Source organism: Chroicocephalus ridibundus, chromosome 6, assembly GCF_963924245.1.
Source record: "Chroicocephalus ridibundus chromosome 6, bChrRid1.1, whole genome shotgun sequence".
Lineage (NCBI taxonomy): Eukaryota > Metazoa > Chordata > Aves > Charadriiformes > Laridae > Chroicocephalus > Chroicocephalus ridibundus.
In genome coordinates this window covers 37,810,859-37,828,100 of record NC_086289.1, presented here as the reverse complement: position 1 = coordinate 37,828,100, position 17,242 = coordinate 37,810,859, and the positions used below count along the sequence as shown (strand labels likewise).

At 46.2% G+C, this 17,242-nt stretch overlaps 1 protein-coding gene across 5 annotated transcripts in view; it reads left to right on the top strand.

Moving 5' to 3' along the window:
• Positions 1–17,242, top strand: part of MICU1 (mitochondrial calcium uptake 1) — a 106,157-nt gene that overhangs the window by 70,084 nt on the left and 18,831 nt on the right. For all 5 annotated transcript variants that reach the window (XM_063339416.1, XM_063339417.1, XM_063339415.1 and 2 more), the window contains one exon: positions 1,575–1,772. In XM_063339416.1, the coding sequence (XP_063195486.1) occupies positions 1,575–1,772 (198 nt within the window). The remainder of the gene's footprint in view (positions 1–1,574; positions 1,773–17,242) is intronic.

The following is a 17,242-nucleotide window of genomic DNA, read 5'->3' as shown; positions in this document are numbered from 1 at the left end:
GAAAAAAAAGCCAAACCAACCCAAAGCCTTTTTTCTGTGCTGTGGTTTTTTTTTTTTTTTATTTGATCTGGTTTTCTTTGTAGTGGAAGAATAGCCAATAGTCTGGTTTGGAGGCAATGTATCAAGCGAGGTGAGCCCGGCCGGGATACGCGGTGTTCTCCTCCGGAGCATCCCCTTTGGGGTTGTTCCAATCCTCGCTCTCTTGTTAGGAAAAAAATTGAACATACCGTATACCATGATAACGAGATTCTGGCGTCCTTTTGACAGCTGGAGTTCTTGGCGGCTGTTTTTCTTCCTTCCAACTTTTTTTCGGCAGGAGGAAGAGGCTGAAGGCAGAGCAGCGGTGTTCGCTGGAGCTTCAGGAAGCCTGTTGAGGCTGAGTGCCGGGCATCACGTCGGGTGGCTTTTTTTTCCCCCCTCCTTTCTCTGACTCATTGTCCTTAATATGAATCCTTCTGCTGCTTTGTTGGAAGAGATCAGCTGTTACACAGAGAATAAGCCTGGCTTCTCATATCGCAGCAATAATCATTCAGGTGGCAAGGGGTAGTGGGATACTTGGGGATGGAGAGAGGAGGTGAGCGTGCATTTGGCTTGCCTGCCCCCTTGAATTATTACAGAACCCTTACAATAACAAACTGTTGGATTTTTCAGGCTGTCGCATCCCTCAAGTTCAACCTTTTGCCATGTCGTAGAGGGGTAGGGAGCTTGTCCTGTGCATCTTTGCCCTGTCCATAGCACCCACTCGAGCTGAGCGGTGCCTTCAAGTAGGTACAGCGTGCTGCCGAGAGCTCAGGGGAGGAGGAGGCGGCTGTTTGCCTGCGTGGTTTGTTAAAAACATCGAGATATTGCTGTCACTTGGCTGTTGTCGTGCAAATATCTGGGTCTGCTGGCAACTCGGATGCTTCTGCACCGCTGGTTATTCTGCTGGCAGTGCTGCTGGGGTTGCACTGGGGCTGATGCAGCCTGGGGGGGACTTCGGGAGAGCCCTTTGCTGCAGGTGGCTCAGCCTCTGCCTGCAGCTCAGCCCCAGGGATGGAGGAGCTTCCAGCTGCCGCAGAAAGCAGCAGGCAGTAAGGACAGGGGTGCCCTTGGGTAGAAACCCCCCAGTTTCATGCACAAGGGGAAAGGAAAGAGGAAAGGCGATGTGAGCTAACCAGGGTTGGTGTGAACTGCAGCGAAGCAGGAGTGGAAGCTCCAAAACGTGTGTAAGCTTTTTTTTTTTTTTTCCCCCCTTCCCTGCAGTTGCCTCGGCTTTCTCTCCTCCTGCAACTTCGCTGGGAACAAGCTGCTCTCTGCTGACCAGACGGAGGATCAGCGCTAAAACGCTCATCTGCAGACTGGGTGAACTGTGGCTTAAAACTCACTTTAAGCACTTCATACCCTTCTTTCTTTAAAGAGGACTGAAAAAAACAAAGCCTAAGTTCAGCCGAATTTTGGGATTGTCGTGTCTTTTAAGAATGAATTCAGGCAAATGGAGAATGACGTGTCTGACGCTGGAGGACTTCGTGCTGATAATTGAATAGTCTAAGTCTCAGTGCTGTTTTTGGTGCTAATGTTCTCCCTTTTATTTCCAGGTCCAGAGCATCATTCGCTCCCAAACCAGCATGGGCATGCGCCACAGAGACCGGGCTACCACGGGGAACACCCTGAAAACCGGCTTCAACTCTGCGCTGACAACGTACTTCTTTGGGGCGGATCTGAAGGGGAAGCTGACCATCTCCCACTTCCTTGACTTCCAGCGCAAACTCCAGCACGACATTCTGAAGCTTGAGGTTTGGGTTATTTTTGCGTACTGGGGAGGGCAGCGCAGCATGGACCGCGCTGCGTGGCGTGGTTTCTGGAGGAAGAGTATGGGAAAGGGTTCAGAGGGAATTACTACGGCTGTGGCTCATAGCACCCACGGATCAAACCTGTTGTTAGATTTCTGATGAGCATTTCGGTGGCTGTGGCACTGCCCAGGAACGTCTCCAGCTTTTGTTGGTAGCTGTTCTTGTGGAGTTGCAGCATCAGCTGGCACATCCCAGGTGCGTCTCCCTCCATGTGGTGCTTGCCTTGGCGTCGCCTTGGCACTGCCGATGGAGATGATTGAGATTCTTTAGAAAAACAAACCACAACAGAGGTGGTGAGTGGGCTGTTGCTGCCTTACTGAGGAAGGCTTGTCGCGGTCCTAATGAGCAAGCTGTGCCCTGAAGGACCTGGGTTTATAACATTCCCCAAACTCCTTGTCTCTGCTTTTGTCCCCACCTTCATATTTGCTTCATTATTATGCATATTTCTGCTATGTAAATGTTCAAGCCTTGTTTGAATCCTGATAAATCAGTGGTCCCTGTTAGGTGACCTCCCTTATTCACTTCTGGATTAATGTACTTTATAAGAAATCTATCTTTTCTGAGTTTTTTTTTTGCCTTTCAATTAAATTGAAGGTTGTCTCTTTTTTTTTTTTTCTTTGCATTACCATGAGGTAACAGCAGCTCCCAATCTCCTGCTCCTAGTCACATAGCCTGAATTTAAGCACCAAGCTCCAAATTTGGGGTTTTTTTTGAATAAAGCGAGTACAAGAACAGCAGCAGGGGACTCCTTGGTCTGTGTCTCAGCTCCCAAGCAGGGCTGACTCTCTTAGGAACGGTGCCCTTCTCTGCAGCAGGCTCAAAGGTTCAACCTGGCTTGAGCAAAGCCAGGCTTTTATTTGCATCAGAAATGAGGGTTTGTGCACAAGAAGATCCCCCCACAACCACAATCTGCTAAAACAACAGTGTTGGGAGTTCACCGTCGCCTCAGGCTGATGTGAGTGTCCGTGTGCTAAGGGACAGTGTTTTATTAAGCTCCTATTAAGTCAGCCGTTGTGAACTTAACTTGAATTTATTCCCTTTTTTTATTTGGAGTTTTACGAATCTAGGTTAGAAACTGTCTCAAGGACTAATGTTTTTTATGAAGGTAATTGTCCAGTTCGCTGACTTTATGTAACTGGTCGTTAAAGCGGGTGGTGTGGCTCAGTAGTTGCAGGGGGAGTAGGTTGGTTGAAGAAAATCTCCTTGGACTGGAAAGCATCGATTCCTCAACGCCTCTACAAATTGAAAACAAATGCAATACTTTTTAAGGTTAAGAAAGGTGAGCTGGAACACAAAGGGAAGAGAAATAGAGATTACTCCATCCTCGTTTGCCGTCCTGCTCCAGTTTCCCACTGCCACGTTTGCTCCTGTGCTCCCTCCACGGGTCCCCACTCGTCTCATTACAAAGCAATAGGGGTTTTTTCAGTTTGTTGGTACTTGTTCCTCTTTTCCTCCTGCAACAGTTTAATATTAATTTAGTTTTTAGTGATTTCAGTCAATTGTATGTCTTTCTGGTGAATGTTAGTTGCCTTTCTAACAAGTTATTTATTAATTCCGGACAGCGCAAGATATTTGTGTCTTGGTAAGCTAATGACTATCATAAGCACATCATTACTGAATTCCTGACAGAACCTTTGAGCGCAGTACCATGCCGAGTGTGGCATTTTTTATATACTCATATTAACAGAAAAATTGACCTATGCAAAGGTAACAGTTCTGTTCTGCCAGACTTAATGTTTTCCTGAGTTCGTAATACTAAAGTATGTGATTTTTTTTGTTCGTAGTTCTCATGGATTTAGGCAATACAGGCCTATTTCTGTCCTCGGCATTATGCAACGTGGCCTCTCTCCTCTTCTGCTTTTATCTCTTTTGACGTGATCTTCCACCTCCTCTCCTTGTTTCACGTTTGATGTGTTTGTTCATGGTTAAGTGGGTTCTTGCACAAGTGTCCAGTGGGTTTGCTTTGCTCCTTGTCCAGGGAGTGCTCTAATGAACTCAGCCACTTAAAACACGTGGTAATTCAGAGAAGAGTTATCCCTCAAGTATTTACCTTGACCCATGCAAATCAGAAGAACATGAGAACTGGTGCTAGGAAATACTGTGCTACAGAGCCTCAGGTAACTCAGGTTACTCAGGATTTTTAACAGCTTCCTTTGTTTTATGTGTCTGTTTGGGTAATGAGCCTGTGAGCACAGTGGTCCTTCATCAGCCTCGTGCTCAACTGCCTGTGCAGATCATCGCTGCATCCTTCTCTTGGCATGGCTGCCGTTACCAGTGGACAAGAAGGAGCAGAAAAGAGCTGGTGGTGGATCTGCCAGGGGCTCAGCTGAACTCTTGTTCCCTCATCTACTAGTCCTTTGCTGGCTTAGCAAAATTTGTACATGGTCTGAAGCTGGGATGGTAATTTAAAAGACAGTTTTTGTTCATGTTCGGTGTCTGAACTCCAGAAAAGGCTTTGGGGAAATGCACCGTGAGCAGGTCTGAAGAATATCTCCTGGGCATGGTGCAGCCCCAAAGTGACACAGTGCCTCTGCTCTCAAACGGGGGTGCTTGCTTTCTCTCTTCCAAAAGAAATCTACTTTAAGTAAGACCTCTTTTACAGCTGTTTTCCCTTCGGCTCAGGACCCAGGCATATCTGTAGTTAATACACTTGAGAGCCAGTTTCTTCTGCTGACTAAAGGTGGAACAATAGTTTCTGATCATCTAAACCCACTTTCCTCGTACTGATTTTAGTTCTTTTTTTTTTTTCATACCAAAATTTACTGAATATTTCTTGTTAAGATCGAGCAGAAACTTTCTTAGACCAAGCCCTGAGCATTTCAGTGTTCTTTATGGCTGAAGTGCTGACAGCATGTTTAAGTAACCGTGGCCTGGTGGTTTAGCTTCCCTTCTGCTTATTTTCTTTGATGAAAGTACATTTTCCATCGTTTTATGGAAACTTGGCAATCAGCTCAGTTGCAGGAAGGCAAGGATGAGAAAAGTAACCACAGCCTGAGGGAGGGGAGAAGCTTTTAACGGCTTATTACAACTTTTCATGGTTTGGCTACTTGGAGGAAGCCATGGCATCCTTGTTGCATTGCGAGGTGGCCCTGAGAACACAGGGACCCACTGAATGGGGCAGGCTGCTGGCAAAGCCCTCCATGTTTTCTTACTCTGTCCACGCTGCCTTGCATTAGCGCCTGTGGAAAGACTTCCTTTCTTCTTGTCTTTTAGCGTGACAAACGGTGACAAGTTAGTCTGGACAGGCACTGCAGCTATAACGTGTCCTGTTAGGACAGGTGGTATTGGGCTTGAACGTTGCATGTTTTAAAAATTATTATTTTTTTGAGTGAAAGTACTCTGCAAGTTAGGAAGATGGATAGGAGTTGACATCATCGTTTCTGCTATTTCTGCTTGTTAGTGTCTGTCCTGGATAGTCCTGTGTCCTTGGTGGACCAAGAGGAGTCCCAGCCAGCCCGTGGCTCTCTTCCAGCCTACATTTTTCTGTGATTCTGTAAATCATGTAAAAGAGACATGTTAGCCCTTTGTTCTCCACATCTGTGTCAGCCCTGAAAGGCAACCCCAAACCTGCTAATAGCAGTGATTTAATCTCCATACTTAGTCTTTTGTTTCCCCAAGCCCCTTTCTGCCAGCAGTGTGGGATACGTGCCTATGGTGTAAGACCTTAGTAACTAAATATTTTTCTCCACATTGCCTGCAGTGAGATTTCTATAGCACATTTGTTTCCCCGACAGTTACTCGCGGAGGGCATTTGTTCTTGGATGAATTGTTGAAGCAGGTACTAATCCCGCCCTGCCCCTTGTGAGGGTGTTTTCCTGGCGGGAGATGGCAGGTCTTGGAGAGACAAGGTTGTGCCGCACAGCTCTGAGCAACCCCACGTCTCAGTCTGGTGTGAACTGTGGTCTGCACTTTGGGCTGGTGGGATGCAGCTTCCCATGGAGGAGCTTGCCAGTTAGGTTGAAGAGTCAGATCCTTGTGCAGATGGGTATCCCTATGCTTAAACAGAGGGATCTTTGCAAATCGTTGTTTACCCAAGGCTCAAGGGTGCCCCTCCCAAGCAAAAGGTCTTCCAAGCTCTGGAGCAAAAAGAAGTAAAATGGGGTTCTGTGAGAATATGGCAAAGGTGCCACACGTCATTGCTGCCATCCACAAAATCGCTGATTTTACGTGTCCTGTAACAGGTGATGCAAGAGAAACTTTTTTACCCTGGAAACTCGTGTTTTCGTGACCAATGCCAATAACGATTGTTGCTTGGCTTGGTTTTTATGAAGAAGGGGTGATGGATGCTCTTCCATCTGCACAAATCTCGTTAGAAAGTCCTAGATCTCTTGGGGTCTCAACCCTCTCTTAATGAATATTCTGGTTTCAGAAGGCATTTCTAATGCTTCGCAATCTGTTTTTAGGGTAATAATTTGAGTTTGTAAGTGCCTTTCTGTTCTGAGTCCCAGTGCTGGGGTTCTTGGTGTCTGAGTAATCCTCTACCAAGTATTAAAAGCTGCTGTGTTTACGGCATTTCCAGTAGAGGCACAAAGCACAGCTTAAACAAGACTTTTTGGGTTCTGCCTTGTTTTTATGTGGGCTTGCAGACTGGTACAGACTTTCAGTGATTTGTTAACACAGGCAACAAAGTTTGCAGTAATGAATTGTGCATCTTTATCTGCTGCAGTGATTTAGGTGAAAGAAAAGAGTCACTTAAATAAATAGTTTTGACTGGCCTGAAAAATGAAGTCTGGCTGCGTCAGTTTAGCCAAGCTTTGTAAGGAAGGGCCCCAAACTTGGACTCTCGGGAGGTCAATTTGCTATCGAACTTTAACGAGACACTTTTATTTTAAGTCTCCCTTATGGCAGTCTCTGTCATGGTTAGCTGTGTTGTCTCACAAAGCTGTCCTTTACCTGCTGATCCGCTCACTGTCCGCTTCACTGCTGGCCTGGCCACTGTGGGAACAATGATGGGGGATGTAAGACTTTCTCTTTTTTCTAATTAATTCCTTCTTCTCTGCATCCTGTAATGCATTTTGTATACTTGCATAGTTTTGTCAGTTCTATAGCTAGTTCTATATCTTCTATATCTACATCTCCTCTTTAGTCCCCTACTTGCTTTCTCTTCCTTCACATGGTCCTTACATATGAAAAGCCAAACCAGCACTTGTGAAGTTGTCTCTTTAATGGGGCAGTTAGTGGCAGATACAAAAAAAATTGCTTGGGTTCTCTGTTAGTGATTTCGTGACCTGGTTGCAGTGCTTACCCGAGGTGTCTCTCACTGGGACATCTCTGATGTGTAAAGGTGTTAAGGAATGGTTTGAGTCACCTGGGATGCGCCTCTTTGAAACCAGGCAGTATGCCATGGGGGAGGAGGGGAGGATGACCTGATCGTTGAGTGCAGAAAGCCTAAAGTGTGCCTCACAGGGTCCTCCATTCATCCCAGAGGATGAGCGATTCAGGGGGAAGGTGAGGTGGGGATGCAGCGCCGGGAGGGCCCAGGCTCGGTAAGCTGTACCGCAGGGCTTGAGAGCTCCTGCCCTGGGGAGCACAAGTGCTGGAGCTGGGTTGTGAGTGGTGGGAGGAGGGCATCCAAGCTCCGGGGGTGGTGAAGGGCAAGCATTGGCTGCTGTGAGACAGAATTGGTAAAGCACAGAATTAGAGCAGGGAGAGGAATATTAATAAGCTGAAAATACAATTAAAAAACAGCTGCTTTTTAGGACAACCAAAGAAAAACCTGGAGCAGAACGTTTGTGCCTCAGATCTCATCTAAATATACCCTCTTTCAGTTTAAAACCATTCCCCCTCGTCCTATGGCTCCCCTCACTGATCCAGAGTCCTTCCCCAGCTTTCCTGGAGCCCCTTTAGGGACTGGAAGGGGGCTCTAAGGTCTCCCCGAAGCCTTCTCTTCTCCAGGCTGAACCCCCCCAACTCTCTCGGCCTGTCCTTACTAGAGTCAGGGATGGACAAAGCCATGATGGGTTTAGTGACACGGAGAAAGGAGTTATCAGGATCATTCCCACAGATCTATATACTCCCTCTTTGCATTTAATGTGTTAGAAGTTTTAGGGAACAGAAATAAGGCTGGTGACCATGACTTTGTGATGGATAGCCATGAAGGTGTGGATGATAGAATTTTATGACATCTCCGGTTTAAAATGGGATCATCTGACCACCGTAAATAGTTTAATGTCAGCGAACTCTATAGTTAAAGAGTCCCAGCCCAGCATACGTATGTGTAAGCTGGGAATTTCTAGACAGCCGTTGAAATCATTTGCACAGCTCATCATGTCTTTGGTGGCATTCAAAGCTTCTGGCAACCTGCTTTTGTCTTGGCATGTGAATGGAAAGGGTCACGTGAAGCTTTCAGGTTGACCGTACTGTCTCAGTTAGGGTTTGGGGAAAAGCTGGCATTCAGTTTTTGTCCAGTGTCGGTAAGACAAAGACTTGGTAAGAATGCGGAGTGGGATGTTAGTATGGAAAAAAATGTGGAAAATAGGAATAAGTTACAAGGCCATGGCATGTGCAGCTTAAAGGAAAGGCAGAAGGGAGGTATAACTGTCTCAATAAATATGAGGATTCACTGTAAAGAAAACTGAGGTGAGTCATTTTCATCAATCAGTAATGACAGAGCAGGTAACGAAAGGCTGAAATGCGCACCAGGAAAAGGTTAGTTTAAATATAAGACGGGTTGAATTTCAGTCCCTTTTTTCATTAAGAAGGGAGGGTGCCAGTGGGTGGTTCCCCGTCATGGGTGAGGTACCGAAAGCTGTGCTTCGTGCCTCCATTGGAAGACACCATAAACACTATTCCTAACTGATTCCTACCCAGTACAGGCTGCAAAAGTAAGTGGGGAAATCATCTGTGCCAGCGAAATCAAATCAAGCCCAGTGCTTCATGCGGAAAGGTGGAGGAAGAGTCAGGTATTGGCTGTGGGGTGACTGGGGTGCTCAGGACCATAAGAGCGCATCCAGCATCTGCACACCAGCTGTGAAATATTTGCTGAGACATCCTGAGGGTGCTGCACGCTGTGCTTCAAGGGGTGATGGGTGCTCAGTCACCTCCATACTCAGCCTACGTCAGCACAGGAAGACCATGTCTGGCTGTGCTGTCCGTTGTCTTCAAAATACCTGTTGGATTGAAATCAAGCAAAAGCACTCAGGCAGCCCCTTCTTAAGTGGTGTCTCAGCTGTGACTTGGGTCCGCCCCACCAGCAGTGACAAGTGAGCGACTGGCAGTGGCATGCTGAGGTTATGGGCAGTGACACCGAGCAGGTACCCAGCATCACGAGGAGAACCTTCCTGCGGTCAGCAGACCAAAACAGTCAGTGCTCCAGAAGAGTGATATGGGTGTGATGATACATACGCATCGAGGTCCTGCAGCTGCTTGTGAACATGGCTGGGACATGGCTGGGACACCCAGGAGCAGCTTTGCCATCTCCTCATTTGGGATGGGTGCTTCATGGACTGATTATCATGGACTTCGATGATCTCCAGAGGTCCCTTCCAACCCTATGATTCTATGATTAACGCAATCATCGCAGCGCCTGATGAGAAAACACTCACTATGGTATCTGCTGCTGCTTTGCTTACATTTCAAACAGGTGACTTAAATGTGGTTGATGCAGCGGCTCTGCAGGGGAAGCCATTTGAGGGTTTTGTTGGAATTTCTATTTATTGCATCGTTAGCAGCAGTGGAGGGTTCTGCTTTGTAACAACGGGCTCCTTTGGTTTATGAAGCGTGTGTAAATCTGGTCCTGAGCTCCCACAGTGCAGCGTGCTGAGCCCTGCACTCGCTTGCGCAGGCAGCAGAGTCTTTGGTAGGACCCCTGCAAATAAAATCCCAAAGGTGGCATTTTGATTAATTACGTTGCCACGAGAGCGTGTGTGGAGGTTTGTATTGCCGAGTCCGTAAAGTAGAAGGGCTAAGCTAGTTACCATAGACACTTTTGTTCATGTGCGCACAATTTAGTCAACCAGGAGCCAGGGAATCCCAAAAATAGATGGGCAAGAGGCTGGGGATATCTGCGTGAGCATGTTGGGACCACAGAGGCATGGCTGAGTGAGGTACCTGGGCACATAAGCTCCATGCAGAGGGAGGCTTGGGGCCAGCACTAGCCCATGCTTGGCAAGCTCAGCACATGTGTGGGATTTCGTGCTGGTGCCGGGTTTCGTGCTGGTGGGAAAGGCAAGGACCATCTCAGAAGCTTCTGCGGCTTTGTTTTGTTACTGCGGTGTTTGCGATGTCCCAGCTAGATGACAAAAATCAAAGCAGACGTTTAGGGCTACGTGTTTTCCATCTTCCCGTGGACCCTCAAGTACAGTGACTATGGGAGCGTGGGCAGTGGGTTTTATTAATCACAGGAGAGATAAAAAAAAAAAAGAAACGTTTATCACCCAACGGGCTTGCTGCGCTTCCTTGAGAATGCCAGCCAGCTTCTTAAGCATGACCCAAAATAAATACAAACTGAGTTCTGCGTGATAACAGCACGCTAAAATCTATGGTTGGGAAGTTTGTGATGCGCAATTCTCGTAGCAGGTATCTGACTTCTCCCTTGTCCTTCTGCTATATGAACTTTAATCCTCTTGCTCTTTTTCTCCCTTTTCGAGCTCCAAAGACAGAGCTGTTGGGCACCTCCCCGCATTCCTGCCTGTGCTTCATCTCCCGACTTCACGTCTGTCGGGATGTTAGGGATGCGGGAGCAGGACGCAGGCACTCCCTTTTCCCTGCTAGGCTCAATCAAACTGCTGCAAGCTTATTTTTCTTGGCAAATTGAGTGCCAAGGTCAAGCAGAAACAGCGTAAACTCTTAACAGGCAGTGAGAGTGCTGTATTTCTTAATAAAACTGTGTACATCAGTTCCATGGAGATTTTTATTTGTGTATTTCAGAGTAACAGTTTGGCTCTGGTCCTTGCGGCTCCGCCATCCCCTGGGTATCCACGCGGGGGGTGCTGGGAACTTGTACTGCTTCTGAACTTTGCTCTTCTCTCGTTCAGTGAGTGGGTAGGATCAGAAAAGCTGCTCCGTTCCTGGCGCCGAGGTGCCAGGAGCATTGTTGAGGGCAGGAATGGCAGTGAAGGAGCCAGGTCTGGAGAGCAGCAGTGGGAAGTGGCTGCCCGGCTCTTTCCCCTCTCCATCCCGGCAGCCAGGCAAGCGCTTCCCTTTAATCTATCAGATGCGTCCTTTCCCCTTAGTATTACTGATTCTTTTACATTTCCTTCCTTTCATAACTCCACCGCCTGAAATTTCAAAATGCAGATATTCTCAGAGCTGGCAAGAAGTTATTTTGATTCATGAGGAGGAATTTCAGGTGCTGGCCGTCTTTATATAACCTTTTTTAATTGCTCATTAAAGCGTAACAAGTGGGTGGTGATCTGAATTAATATTTTTCCCCCCCCTTCGCAGGCAGCGGTGGCACGCCAAGGTCAGTGAAAGCTCAAAAGCAGCTATCAGACACCCGGTGTGCTGGGATCATGCTGCTGCTGGCGGATATACGTTTTTAACCTGGCTGCTATGTAGTCGCTTAAGCTGCTCTTGGAGAGCAGAGGGAGAGTGCCAACAGGGCAAGCGTGCAGAAGATTGGATTTTTCTCACATGAAAATAGCTCCCTTTTCTTTCACAGGATTTTTTTTTTTTAAGGTAAAAAAAGAGACTCAAGCCGCTGCTGGTGGCATTGGGAGGGTTTCTTCCTGACCCAATCCAGCTGTACAAGCCGCGCCTGAGTCCAGGGAACCAAGGTAGGGGAAGCGATTAATGGACAATTAAATAATTCGGATGCTCTGGCTGGTTTTATGAGGCTCAGAAGTGGTTTCCGAACTGGAGGATTTTGGGGTGCCGTCTGCTGCTCCGGCAGCGTGCCCTGCTCCGGCAGGGAGCCTCTGGGACCGTTTTAGATCCATGTGCACTGGAACCTTTCAGAGTAATTACGAAAAAAAAATAAAAAAAATATTTCTAAACCTTTGATCTCTCCAAGTAAAAAGCCTTTAGAAATTTTTGCCTCACTTTCTTTTTTTTGGCAATAATTTGGTGCCTGTGTGAGCGTTACAGCTTACTCCTAAATATATTAAATTTTGTTTGGACGGAGGAGGTTGCTGGAGTTTAGGAAGATGGACGGTGTTTTCTCTTTTTTTTTTTTCTTCTTTTTTCCCCCCCCTCTGTCATAGTTGTATATGCAGCTTGACAAAAGATGCTGGCAGCTTGCTTCTCCAGAACAGGAAACAGAGCCAGTGCTGCAGTAGTTTGCAGATAAATAATGTATTACAGCCTGTCAAATAAAGCTGTGAGCAAATACCACTTTAAAGGGTCATATATTGTGAATCTGAATATTACCCTACAAATCATTATTTCCCAGACCCTTTGGATTCCTTATTACCTACATCGCGGCGCTCCGAACAGCTCACCTTTTTCAAATCCCCCTAAACCTGACAGAATTAGTATTAGCAATATTTCCGCCGTTGCTGTTTGTTTAGCCAGCATAAATAAGCTCAAAAATCATTCCTCAACACCTTTCTCTCCATCCAAAAGTCCTTGTAGATTTTTTTTTCTCTCTCAATTGGAAATTTTTTTAACAAAAAATAAATAAGTTTATTTTTTTCGATGCTTGCTTTGAGATTTTAGGGATTGCGTAGTTCATTTGATTGGTTTATAGGAGAAGCTTTCATAGAAATTTAAGAGCCTGCTAAAATAGAGGTAGGTATTTTGCTAAAGGGATAGAAGTTACATTGCCGGGATGCCTGGCTGTAGTTAGTTTGAAGTTTAAGAATACCTACATCAAATTTACAGAATTTAGATTTAAGAGTCTTTCTGAAAACATAAGAACATTATAAATGGAAGATGCTGATTCTCGCCCAGCAGGAGTACTATGCTTCATGGTATTTGTGTTTAAAATCCACTTTAAAACTGTGGCGTGACCATGTTTTGTATTCTTTCTTTGCACCTGGGCGAACAGCAGGGGAGGCACTGCTGTTTTTTCTTTTGGCGTTGCTTTAGGGAAAGTCTGAGCTGCGTTTCCATCGCGCCGCATCCCGTTACAGCTGGGTGTTCCCCTTGCCCATCTGTGGGCTTCGAGGCTCTTGGTGCTGGTTTCGGTTGGTCTGAAATGGCGTTTGAGCCTCTGCCCAGCACAGCTCCTGGGAGGGCATGATGGTTATTTTAACCGTCGTCTTCAGCAAACAAAGCAAGGAAAAGAAAAGACCAAATGTGCGACGGCAGGTTAGGAAGGAGGAGGAATCCTGCTTCTCAAGCATGAGGTCTTTACATCCCTTTGTGGTTGCACGGTGGTGCTAAGCCCTCTCCGAAGGTGTTGGTGCCCTGATGTCCCTCCCCGGGCATTTGCAGAGCTGGTGTTGCTCTCTTGCGTAGTTCAGTCTGGTGGCAGTGATGACAACACACTGCTCGCTGGTTTTTAAGCAGTTTTTTATACTTGCAGCCTCTGATTAGACAGGGTTTTCAGCACTGGGGTTTTAGGTAGAAATTTCCCATGTTAATGCTATTGGTTATGACAAATTTAATGCGGGAGGAGAGTCGGCTGGAATCAGAAGTCTTCCCCTGAGGAGTGTCTGGTACCTGAGCTTGACCTTCTTCTGGAGAAGAGATGTCCTGGGGGCAAGTTAAAATTTCATCTTACATTTTCTTTCTAAAACACAGCCGTGTCTCAGCTGAAGCCACGTGTCCCACCACATCGAGCCTGAACTGGGAGGGGTGATTCAGCCCTTACTCCCCAATGTATGGTGTGCCAGGGCTGCAGGTTAGTGCTCACAGGGACACGACACTGTTTGTACCCTAAACCTTTGGTTCCAATGACATTTCCTGATTTCCCCCTTGTTTCTCAGATTGGAAAAGTCTACATTTGCGAGGTGGATGGTCCGAGTCGGGGGCAGCATTTGCGATGGCCCATCTCCATGGCTAAGGAGGACCCAGAGGAGGTCCTCCTGCCTGTGCCAGATGGCTCCTTAGCCATCATCAGAGCTGCTTAATTTCCCAGCAATGAGCCTTGCAGCTGGTGGTGGCAGAAGGAGAGATGAAAGGAAGCCAACGTCTGTGTTTTAAGAAGTTCCAGCGTATTTGTTTTTTTTTGAATAAAGATGTTTCTCATGGTGGTGTCTCTGAATTGGTTCAGGCTGGATGCTTCTCAGAAGCTAGCATTTGATTTCCCGCAGGAGAAAGTGGATTGAGTTAGTGGGGGGAAAAAATAGTGAAGTCTGGAAACAGAGGAGGGATTATGGGTCCGTTGTTTTATGGTGGATCCTTGTATTGCCTTTCTATAAAGTTATGCAATTAAGGGGATGTGTAAGCAGAGAAAACTGTCTGTTTATTTGCCTTCTGCTCTCCTCATGTGATGAAGCCTTTCCTCCCTGTGTTGAAGAAAAGAGAGTGGCGTTATTTATTCAGAGAGAAAGCTAAGATAGAAGGAAGCTTCCCCACATCTCAGCTTATAAAGGAACATGAAGATGTTCATCCTGTCTGATCGGGATTTTTTTGGAAGGGTTGGGAGTATTTAACGCATGTTTAAGATTATGGGTAGTCTTTTAAATGATTGTAGGAAGTATCCTAATGTTCTGTATGGACTGGCTACTGGGTCTGGGCTAGCGAAGCTGGGTCAGGCTGGCAGTGGGATAGTGAAGTGCTGGTGGTCTCTTCACAAGAATACACTGCTCACTGGTTTTTAAGAAGTTTTTTTTTTTTTAATAGTGCCCTATTTCTCCTGCCTTCTTCTCCCTTCCATAAACACGTTTGATTTCCTTGCTGGCTTTTAATGAGTTTCAAAATACTGCCTATTATATTTTAGGCTAATTTCTTCAGCATCTCAGGCATCCTGGCTTGCAGGAAGAACACCAGAGAGTGTTATATTTCATTATTCACTGTATCCTTGCTGGTGTGTGGATGCGGAATCCGCTGCTGGCACCAAGTGGCTGCAGCTGGAAGCTGCTCTGGAGATGTTGGACTCACCAGCCATCTGTGGTGTGTGCATAGATTTTTGGGGGCTGCAGTTTAGAGGCGGTAGGACCCCTCTTCCCTCCCCAGATTCCTGATGGTGGGTGTCATGCATGGGAGCTGTTCTGTCCCGTGTCTGCCGGTGCCCTGCGATGTCGGCGGAGCAATTGCCTTGGTCGTGCTTTTCCTTTCTTTAAGATATATGAAAGGGAAAAAGGCTGTTGGAGGACTTGTTTGCTTATATTAAATCTCAGCATGCTCTGCCCTGCATCCCATCCTTGCGGGGTTCGGTTTCCCCCCCTCCGAGTGACTTGAAAAATAACCCGTACAGTAATGTCACATGTGTGAAGGCAAAGGATCGGGATCACCTGGGAAAGGACACTATTTTTCCTGCCTCTTCAAATGCCTGGGGGATTTTAACACTTAACGCTGTCTGTAGACCATGTATTAAGTACTGATTGAAAAATTACTGTAGGCTTTTACACCCTCCTTCGTTTTCAAGTGGCAATGAGGGGCGAGTTGTTGTCTGTAGGCAAGAAGACATTCCAGCAGGCAGGAGAGCACGGATGTGGGACCTCTGCTCCCAGGCAGGGAGGTGGGAAAGGGGGGTGTCAGGGGTAGCTGGTTTCATTTTGAAAGCTGAAATCAAGGTTTTTCCAGTCACAAATTACTTGAAGCCAAGTTTCTTTATGAATAAACACGATTGCTAATGTATCAGGAAAAAAAAGGCAGGATTCTCTCGCCAAAATTTTTCTTTCTCTGCATCGTCTTTAAGTGACATCCCCCGCTCATCCCTTCTGTAATTAATTTAAATGTGTCTGACACTAGCTTGGAGGCAAGTTTGGGCCTTTCTTTATCCATCTCTGTGATTTTCTTGCTTTTTCTCAGTTCAGTGGTGATTATATTTGAATTTAGAAACTGGTTGTTGACCAGCTCTCGCTTGTTCTAGACTGGCCCTTGGCTTTCTTTTGGGAGGACGTAACGCTTGGTTGCCAGGAAGTGACTTTGGCCATCTGTGAGCGTTTTGGTTTAATGTTAGAGGTGTTCGTTTCAAAGTGAGATAAACCCAGAATAAGAAGCGTTAATTCCACGGTTTTCAAGCTTTTTTTTATTTCTTGTGAATAATATTTGTATGGTGTTTTGACTCATCGCTGCACCTGATCGACCACCTGCAGGAATTAAAAGTTGGAACCAGTTTGGAGGCCACAGGGAGGGGGAATGAGTTGGTTTATGCACAGGGTCTCAGCACGATTTTGAACTTAAAGAGGTCTGTATAAATATGTTATTTTAGTTCCTTCATCTTAGATTTGTTTTATCTTTGTTTTGTCCTTTAATACAATCTCCCAGCTGTGCGATAAAAGACTAAAGCTCTTTTGTCTCACGCAGTGGGTCCACTGCAGGTGAGGCTCTTGCTATTGCTGCGATCAAGACTCGGGCTATGGCAGTAGGATGGGTGTTCTACTCTATTCTCAATAAATTTTGCAAGACGCAAAAAATACTGCAAGCATCAGCATGTTAATTGTGCTCCACGTTTCGATACTACTGCTCAGAGCCGGTGAGATCCACGTACTTGCGTATTGGAGTTATTTTTAAGAGACGCTGTAGAAAGGTTTGCCCCCAGAAAGGCTTTCCCTGCCTGCCTTGGCTCGTGTCTTTGACAGCTGATGCAGTAACACTTGGCAATTTCTTTATTTTCCCTGTAGTGCAGAAGAATCCCTGGTGCCTGGTCTGGACCAGATTGCCCAAACCTAGAGTTTGTGTGTTTCACTATAGCCCTGTCCATACTTTCCTTGCATGAGTGATGGTTGAAGCATGCCAGCGGTACCTGCTGGGAAACTTTTGGGCCAGTACGCTTTGTTTTCATAATGCAAAAGGATTAATGAGTGGCATCAGGCAACTTCTTGGGGGAAAAATTTGTCACATGGCTATTTAGACATACCGGTCCAGCTGCAGCTTCCCACTGAGGAAATCCCTAAAACTCCAAGGATCAGAAGCTGAGAAAGTGAATCACAGGAGGAATAAGTATTTTTTTCCCCACTGCTTATTCTCTAGCTATAAACATTTAGTAATAGGTGCCACTAAATAAGATAATTTATCCGTTTTCAATAGTGACATTTGAGATGCAGAAGTTAGTTTGCATTTAATTTTAGGAGTAATCCTGTTTAAAGCGTGCTTGTCTGCCTTTTCCCAGCTGCCTGGCTGCAAACATTGATTGGAAATTACAGTGTTATTCTTAATGTACCTACTTTCCCCGGGTAATCCTTAAACCACAGGTATTTTTCATCATGTTTTATTTGGGAAAGCCCGAGGGAGAGGAGCTGAAGGGCTCACTGAGACGCTCTGCAGCAGCGGTGGGCCAATGGCTTTGAATATTTCGGGGCCACGGCTGAAAATGGGAAAGAAAGAGAAAAGCTGGGCTGAAACGATGCGTTTCATCGTCATGCTCCTGTTAAGACTTCTTCAGCATGGCGTTTGGAGAGTAATCCTGCTCTCTTATGTTA